Source organism: Syngnathus scovelli, chromosome 11, assembly GCF_024217435.2.
Source record: "Syngnathus scovelli strain Florida chromosome 11, RoL_Ssco_1.2, whole genome shotgun sequence".
Lineage (NCBI taxonomy): Eukaryota > Metazoa > Chordata > Actinopteri > Syngnathiformes > Syngnathidae > Syngnathus > Syngnathus scovelli.
This window is the reverse complement of record NC_090857.1, coordinates 1,540,766-1,549,994: the sequence shown is the minus strand read 5'-3', so window position 1 is coordinate 1,549,994 and position 9,229 is coordinate 1,540,766. Positions and strand designations below refer to the sequence as shown.

The window sequence follows — 9,229 nt, the reverse complement described above, 5'->3', positions numbered from 1 at the left end:
CGCTGTAGTCAGAATGTTTGTCGAGTCCCGCTCAATGTATTTTTTTACGACTTAATTACTTTAACTTTATATTATAAAATATTTCTATGATTAGCTTTTGAGTCATTTCACGGGGAGTGACAATTTCTGACTTTGTTTTTCCCCCAATTTTATTTTTTCTTTGTTCGTTCCTCAGGGGTCTTTTGTGTCCATCGTGTCCAGAATAAACTTTTCTACAATCCTGGAGACTCTAAGTGCACAATAAAATATAAAGTATATATAAGCTAAAATAAGTAAATGTTGCATGATTTTTAATGTCATTCAACTCCGTGTTTAAAAGTGGAAAAGCATCCATTCATAAGGTGTTTAACCTTAAAGGTGTGCCTGCACGTGCATGTACAAATATTGACATCTTCCTTTGTCTTTCCTTTTTTTTATTTTTTTTTTATACTCCAGATGATTCTGCGATGTCACATCTGCTTCACACCTTTCATTTGTGCTCTGTCAACAAGCTTGTAGCTGTCAAGTCAAACAGACCTCACAAAGCACATCAGAAAATAATATGACAGCCAAAAAATATCCATATCCAATTGGGGGTTGTGATGATAGTATCATGAAGAACGGGTTTGGGGGTCGGTGCACCATTTGCTGATTTTAATCTCACGCACACGTATACAGTAAAGCTATCTACCTTGTCAACAGTGTTGCCAAATCTAAAAATGAAAAATTTGGTAATGAGGCTCTTGTATCGGATTTCATTTGTGTCAGTGTTTGTTTTTATTCTGTCGAATTAATCAAAGGGTTTCCATTTATTTCTAGGAGTTCATAGCACGGTCAGGGTGCCATCTGCCTGATGGACTTCCTGGCAGTTTCATAGGAATATGATTATGTGACTTATCAACCAGGAAGGAGTGAACGCCTTGGTCGTCATAAATGACAAGACCTTTTAATAGGACAGCAGAAAATGCTGCAGATGTCAGACAAGTGTATCCTTTGTTTAATAAAAAAAATAAAAAATAAACACAACGTTTTGGCTTGCTATTATTCGACGTCTCTTTTTGCTAAAAAATAAATTACCTATTTTTTCTTGTAAATAAACTTGACTTAATTGACGTCATTAAAAAATACCCATGTGACTTTCAAAAATAGATTAACTACATTTACTAAAAGTCCGAGCCTGAGCCTTCAGTGGATATTTGGTGACCTCAAAATAATGTACAAAAAAAAAAACACACACACAATAAAACCTTGGCTACACTCACACTGCAGTATATTACAGTATGTATTGTAATAGTATATTTTTATAGGAAATATAATTACTAAAGGGTTCACACTGTGATCCTGCAAGCTGCTACGTGGTACGGTAAGGCTGTGGAATGCAGCATCATGTCACCTTTGACCTCTCTAAAAATCACCATTGCCTTCAGCCAAAGGGTGTTTGTCGACTGCTCTGGGGCAGCCTGGGCGGGAGAGGTCACATCCCCTTGTTGACACAGGGTACACCTGCTCATGACTCATCCCACGTCTGTTAGCTTCTATTAGCTCGCCAGCGCTGAAGCGTGTCAATGTTGTTCCTCGTCCAAAAGAAAGTTCACATGCCACTCGGAGAAACTGCCATGCAAATGACTAAAGCCAAAAGCTAACATGCTATCTTGCCAATCCCTTGGCCTTTTTGCACAGTATGGCATTTTGATTCATGTCCTCTATCGTCTGACCCCGTGCGTCAATCCATCTTGGTGTATGACACCTGTACTCATTTTTGCAGAGCAGTTACCTGGTGCCGGGTGACATTTGTAAATCACTTGTGCCTAAACATTTAATTGCAAAATTAACCCTACAGCAAAGCAAGTAGGCGAATACACATACACACACATACTGGCTGATGATGCTCTCATGTCACTTTCATCCACCCGATCTGATGTGCACACACACACACCTACACACACACACGACAGCTTGTGTGCATAGGTAAATGAGGCAGCCCTATAAATTGGAATAGCTGTCAATGGAGGTGGAATTCCTTCGCTGTTGGCCTCCTCCCTGGCAGGTGTTTTGACTCCAGGCCAATGTGCAGGTGGCCTTCTGGCTGAGACTCTCAACCTAACCCACATCATTAATATTAACATATCAATATATCGAAGCTGCCAGCATTGCCCCCACTATCCCGTTTTGTTTTTCCCAATGCACCCTCATCCCAAAGCAACGGCCTCAGGTGGTCACACTTGATCGCATCTAGCGCATCACTTCATCTTGTGACAGTCAACAGCATCGGCTGGAGAATCCCAACCCAGGTAAGAGGTCATCCACTTATGTTGACTGCAAAATATTTGGCTGAAACAAAAATTATACCAATATTTGATTTAATAAACTTGCATAATTTTGTTTTTAATACCTGGCGTAATACTTGTTTTGTTCTATGGGAATCCCTTTCATTTCATTTCACACCCAAAAATAATTAACTCTATTTTTAAGCATTCAAAACTACTAAGGCAAAGTGAGAATTCATTTCATTTCATTTCTTTTTGCAATGTTATTTTAAAATGTTTAAAATTTACTTGTATTGTTATTTGAATACATCTGACAAAAATGACCTTTCCTAACCTCATTATTATTTTATTTATTGTTTGGGTGATTGTTATTTAATTTATTTTTACTACTTTAAGGATAGCCCTAAGACTTTCTGTGCCAAGACAAAAAAGACGCACGCATGCAAGGTCATCTTCTACTCATTAACTCACATCTAAACACTTGGCTGTCGTGATGATGAACGAGGACCAAATTGGTTAATTGTAAGCTCAACAAGTTGAGTCTTTCTGCACGGCGGGGGGAACATTGGTGACCATAGCTGGTACCATAGTCAAATACATGGACTTTTGCTAAAAGAAAAAAAAGTGGTCAAATTATTTATAAAACTTTTAGTAGAAGTACAGACAGCAAATCACGGCTCAGCTTGAAAACTAAATTTTGCTGCTTAACTCAATCTACAAAATAATGTTAATCAAAATATTGTGTTTAGACTAGTGGAACCACGTACAACAATTTATTGTAAAGAAAACTTTGTGGTTGACGTCCACTTGAAAGCCAGAATTGGTCTTTTTTTTAAGCTGGCTCAAGACATGACGTATCCACTACAAATAATTCTTGGAAATAACAACATTCTCTTAAAGAATCTGTCTTAAAACCCTGAAATGTATTTTTTGTTTGTTCTTAGCGTGTTGGCAGGTAAATGTCGTAGCGAGTAATCTAATCGTGCACAGCCAGCAAAAGACGGCCTCAAGCCATAGTAGCGATGTGCATTCCAGTTCTTTTAAATGAACTGAATCTTTGGAATCAGTTCACGCAAACGAATCGTTCAACGAATCCCCCCCGACACACAATCGGACACTCCGTTAGGTACACCGCCATTTTCAGGTGCACCTAATCACAGGCCACTTCATTAGGGAAAAATCATGGTCATGCAGTAGATATATTGGATAACAATGTTTAGGCGTATATATGCATGCACGTTATTTAAAAACTACTAAACGGGTTATAAAATAAAGATGACGCAAAGAGAAGCATAATCTCCCCGTTGTTGCATAGCGGCGCATCCCTTCATGCACTAAAGTTAGCCGTTAGCTTGGAGAAAACGTGCATTAAAGAAGTGGTGTTTCAGTGAGTGATTCTTTCTTTCCTTGCCAAATCGTAATTCGACATTCTGGCTTACATAGTTCACGCCAGGAGGGACACGCAACATGTTCACTGAAAGGAGAAGGAAAGCAGAAATCACTCACTGACTCGTTCAATCACAAATCCGTTCAGTTGATGAACGGAAATGCAATTCGCGACCCGTTCGTGAACGGGAATTTATGTCATTTTCTTCTTTGTTTTGTTTTACGGCGAGGTGGCACTAGCTTCAATGCGCGTTATCGACACCTACTGGTTGAAGTCATATGAACTGAAAAAAGAACGAATCACTTTAGGAAGTGATTCGTTCACTGAAAGGATTCTTTCCTTTGGACGGATCGTTCACTCACGAGCCAACACGACGCCGTCGCCGTCTTCCAACTCAATAGGAGCGCCTATGCGGAAAAGATGCGCTTCCCACAGTGGGGACTCTGACTTTGCTGAGCAAATGGAGTCTAATGCTCCTGAAATGAATATGAGCTTCTTGACCAAACTCATTTAGAGATCAGTCAGGGATTTAAGCCTCCCTGCCCCACGGAAACCTTTTAGCGGTACCCCGTCTTCCGTTTTGAAGAAGTTAATATGGCTAAATTTGCTTTGCTAATGTGCTTAGGACAAGCTGTCGCAGACCAGAGTTGACACACAGCAGCAGCAGCGGTGGGCTGCAGAGAAAGACTCAAATGTGCCTTAGAGGCAACACAAAAGGAGATAAAAGGAAGATGAGGAGGCGACTTTACAGTGGGGGGGCTCTGCATCAATGAATCACACACCGTGAGGGGGCAGCTTCTTTTTTTTTAATGTGATGAATAACTTAATTCAAGTTTAAGGAGACAAGCATGCACAGAAATAGAAGCATCACTTATTAAGGAATTGGAAAAAAATATTCGACAGACTAAGTTACTGACTCACCAACTAACTGGCTGACAAACTGATGGTCCGACTAAATGACATCATGAAAACAAACTGACAACCTGACCAACCAGAGTAACTAAACGACTGACTCCTAACTAAGTGACAAACTAATGAACTCACTTGACTGACTCACTTACTCATAGACTGAGTGAATTGCTGGCTAACTAACCGACTGACTAACAAACCTAATGACCGCACTGACTAACCGTGTCACCCCTCCCTAACTAACACTTACCAACTAACTAGGCAATCGACCAACAGATTGTCGAGTGATGAACTATAACGGAATAATTTGCTTACTGACCGAGCAACGAACTGATGGACTGACTGAAAATAGTAACTGCCCAACTGACTAACCGTTGTAACTGAATGACTATTAACTTAATGACAAACGAATCAATTGACCGATTCAGCAATTGCCTGCCAGATCAACTCGCTGATTAACGGTGGGGATTTAGTGCATGTGAAACCACAGCTGGTTATCTTAAAGGCTTTCTGAGGTCTTCCGGAGCCTGACGGGTGGTCTTGATCATTTCTTCATATTGTGACTTTAATTCTTTGCGGATATGGACAAACAGAGCACATGTGCTCTGCGAAGCATCTCTTTATTGCTGATAAGATGCCGGCCCAGTGCCTTCTCGTATGCCACCTGTGTCGGGTACACATCGTGACGTCCATTGGTCTGAGATGACTACAGCTGAGGTCCATAAAAGAACACTTACGACGCTTGTGCGCCTATCGTAAAAGAAGAAAAAAACAGGTCTACCTTGTTTCGTATTTTCCATAACGTGAAGCGTTCCAGCACATTACGTGAGCCGAGTTTGATTAAAAAAGCTCCAGCTGACAGCGGAGCCGCAAGGCCGCTGCCCGGATGGCACCTTGAAAGTCAAGCGGCTGAAGCGGGTCAGCTACCCCCGACACAGCCACTATTCTGTACCGTTGACCCACAAATTTAGCCCAATCCAGTTTGCCTCATGCCTGGCTTAAAGCCTCTGCGGGGTCAGTCCCCCAAGACCCACCCCAACAACACCTCGTCTGTATTTGGCTATTTAAGGCAGCTCATCATTTTGGCTCTTGCCTGACGTTGCAATGGAACTCCTCGGTGGACGCCACGCTCGGAAGCGACTGGATTGAAGTATTGCCAATGGATTTAATTTACGAATTGACAAGACAACTGAGGTTATTTCAAGCTTGAAAGGGGCTGAAACAACACTCGAGGATCTTTTTGTGAGTTGTTATCAATCAATAGAGATGAGCTTGGAAACCCATCATTAAATACAAGTGCTGCTTTGAGCAAAATTTGACAAATAATTATTATTCTGATGGTAGTGATCTAACAGCTGTAAAAATATAGTATGTATTATTTTATTCCATACAGTTGTAATAATCTTAACAGTAAATTATTTGTAAAAATAATATTAAATTCATAATTCACTATGAATTATTATACTAAAAGATGTTTTAAATATGTTTATACTTTGAAAGAACTATAATCAAGTAACCGATTATTATTATTATTAGACTAAACAAATATTATACTTACTAAATGTTTTAAATTAAATATTATACTTAAACAATTTGATATCTTGTGCTGAGGTGGAAATGCGGCCCAAAGTTCATGGCTTCACTGCTGCCTGTTTGTTCCATTCACAGGTGTCCATTATGTCAAATTCCATCGGAAGTTTAGCGGAAATTACAGTTTATGGATCCCGGATCGGAATGCCAGAGGACTCCCTAACCATCTTGGAACGAAACAGGGATTCCGGAGAAGAGTGGGACCTGGTGGAGGCCAAGACGAGCAACATGCCGGGCCTCTACCTGCCCTGCTTTGACATGCTAGCCACGGAGGATGCCGCTTGGCTAGTCAAGGTGTCTGAGGCCTCCCCAAACGTGACTCGCATGGATGCGCACCGAGATGAGCCGGAGCAATGCCCCGTCATCGACAGCCAGGGGCAGGGACTCTCCCCAGGGATGGACGGCACTGAGGACGAGCGCTCTCTGGAGCAAGTGCAGAGCATGGTGGTGGGCGAGGTGCTCAAGGACATCGAGACAGCCTGCAAACTGCTCAACATCACGCCAGGTACGTAGCTTTATCTAACCACTGGAGAGACAGACTGAGGGATGACTCTCATTCTTTCTGACTCTCATACTTTCCCCAAAACACCCTCCCCTAAATTGACAACTTCCGGAGGAGCTTGCCCTCACTGTAGGTGCATCCACCTATACTTCATCCCTCACAGACAATTACTCCTACAACCTTCATCAGCAGAAGGGAGGTGACCCCCCCCCCCCCCCCCTCCCCTTGCCCCAACCGACATGGTAACTTAACAAAGAGTTTTCCATAACATATTTAAGAAGTTCTTTCCTGCAAAGGCCATATTTATTCTGAGATATTTAAGCTACTGGAACTTAGTCCTAAAATCAACACAGCTCATCCGGCATGACAGATCTCCTCTATCATATCCCGAGTGTGGAAAAGCCGTGTTTGCCCGCACCAGGATGTGTTTAATCCTGACCTTTGCATCGCTTCTGTCAGGTCGTGACAGCCGCATTCAACGTGTACACAGTCCTTCCCGGTGTGGGCGAGGCCTCCTCAAACACCAGCCAAGGCTCTTGAACGCTTGTGTAAGCTGTCATAAAGGCGTCGTCATAAAAAGTGTGTTGACTTTGCAGCTATCATGTGCAGAAAGAGGAGAGGGAAATTGCCAGAAAAAAGGCAATTTTACTGACCCAACTTGCCGCATTCTCATTGTCTCGTATTGGTTAGCTGTTAGTTAACCAACCAACCAACCAACCAACCAACCAACCAACCAACCAACCAACCAACCAACCAACTAACTAACTAACTAACTAACTAACTAACTAACTAACTAACTAGAGTATATCACTGACCAAAGTCTGTGATTCGCTTTATTTGTTGGGTTAGACCCGATGGAGTGGAACGTTGGTAACGTTCAGAAGTGGCTACTGTGGACGGAGCACCTGTACCGGCTTCCTCACGCGGGGAGGACCTTCCAGGAGCTGACAGGAAAGGACCTGTGCGCCATGAGCGAGGAGGATTTCCGCCAGCGCTCGCCGCAGTGCGGGGACACGTTGCACGCGCACCTGGACATATGGAAGTCGAGTGAGTTGCAAAGCCGACACTGCTGCATTGGCACATGGCATTAAACTTAATCGTTATTTTCTTTGCAGCTGCCTGGATGAAAGAGAGGTGCACAGTTGGAGACAACAAAAGTCCAGGTAGGTGGCTGAATACACATGGAGTCAACCTTTAACCTGTGCATCTCTATTTGATCACCTAGTGGCATAACGTGGGTTACCAGAACCCGGGGCAGGGCAAACATGAACAAAGAAAGGGGTGTAAATAAATGGATGCATTCATTGTTTTCATTTGAATGAATTATTTATAAACTTACACACGTAGGTCCTGAGGAGCTTTGGTCCGAGGCAGATTCTTCCTGTTCGGGTCAACCAATCCACTTGTGGCAATTCCTTCGGGAACTTCTGCTCAAACCTCACAACTACGGACGCTGCATCCGCTGGCTCAACAAAGACAAAGGTACTTGTATATTATTATTTGTTTCAAATGTATATTGTGAACATAGTTTTCACAGAAATATTTACATTGGTATTGCATACTGTTAATACATTCAGAATTCCCCGTATAGTTCATGTAAAATACTATTAAACAATACAAATTAAAATATAAATACATTTCATTAAAATCAAATAGAATGTTGAATATTTGTGCATTGTTTTAATGAAATTATTTCATCAACGTCTTTGTCCTCAGGTATTTTTAAGATCGAGGATTCGGCCCACGTGGCTCGACTGTGGGGTCTGAGGAAGAACCGGCCGGCCATGAACTACGACAAGCTGAGCCGTTCCATCCGGCAGTACTACAAGAAGGGCATTATCCGCAAACCGGACGTCTCTCAGAGGCTCGTGTACCAGTTTGTGCACCCCGTGTGATGCAAAAAGCACAAAACACTCCATGCGTGTCAGGCAAGACACATCCAGCAAACAATTAGAACTGTCTAAAACAACAACCTGCAAGTCAATATTGCCTTAAGCACAAACTGCCTGTTTATTTTTGCCTTTGTTTTTATTTACCGACTGATTTTGAGTATGGAAGCACATCGCGCCTCTGCCTCACAGTTCTGAGAGTCCGGATTTGAATCTCAGCGAAGGCCTTGCGGTGTGGCTTTTCTTCCCACACCCAAAAAATGCTTAGCAGGTTATGGGCGCTTAACATTGAGAGTCAAAGAACTCCAAGAGAAACAACATTTTCGAATCTGGTTATTCATTCCTATGATCTTACAATGAAGCACAAAATGGGGGTAATAGAAATATTTTATATGCCAGTGTAGAAATTGTGTATATATGTGCAATGTCGTTTCTGAACTAATATGAGTGCCACAACTAATAAAGTCACTTCAGGTGATTGTATGACTTTCTATTGGTCATTAAATATTTTTTCAATGAAGACGCAACTTGCCTGTATGATCTACATTTTGTTTATATCACGTTAAACCAGAGCGATGGAGCGAGAGAGAGAGAGGGAGAGAGAAAGAGAGAGATGGTGGTAAGAGTCTAATCTCGTTCAACTTGGATAAAAAGTGACCTCTAGAGGCAAAACAAGTTAGTCAGTTGTATTACTGCACTCAGAGAG

At 42.0% G+C, this 9,229-nt stretch overlaps 1 protein-coding gene across 2 annotated transcripts; it reads left to right on the top strand.

Annotated features, from left to right (window-relative positions):
• The first annotated feature begins 1,997 nt into the window (after positions 1–1,997).
• LOC125977783 (SAM pointed domain-containing Ets transcription factor) lies at positions 1,998–9,006 on the top strand. 2 transcript variants are annotated; one of them, XM_049734698.2, is made up of 6 exons: positions 1,998–2,270; positions 6,211–6,637; positions 7,484–7,681; positions 7,750–7,797; positions 7,982–8,116; positions 8,351–9,006. In XM_049734698.2, the coding sequence occupies exons 2-6, from the start codon at positions 6,220–6,222 to the stop codon at positions 8,527–8,529; spliced, it is 978 nt and encodes a 325-aa protein (XP_049590655.1). In that variant the 5' UTR covers positions 1,998–2,270; positions 6,211–6,219; the 3' UTR covers positions 8,530–9,006. The 2 variants fall into 2 exon arrangements, with proteins under 2 accessions (XP_049590655.1, XP_049590656.1); XM_049734699.2 differs by lacking the exon at positions 1,998–2,270 and adding an exon at positions 4,053–5,784.
• Positions 9,007–9,229: the final 223 nt, after the last annotated feature.

Excerpts from the sequence above, each read along its gene's own strand:
- LOC125977783 (XM_049734698.2), top strand. The coding sequence starts at position 6,220 with ATGTCAAATTCCATCGGAAGTTTAGCGGAAATTACAGTTTATGGATCC. Across the intron at positions 7,682-7,749 it reads CCTGGACATATGGAAGTCGA|CTGCCTGGATGAAAGAGAGG; the intron begins GTGAGTTGCAAA and ends TTTTCTTTGCAG. Across the intron at positions 7,798-7,981 it reads TGGAGACAACAAAAGTCCAG|GTCCTGAGGAGCTTTGGTCC; the intron begins GTAGGTGGCTGA and ends TTACACACGTAG.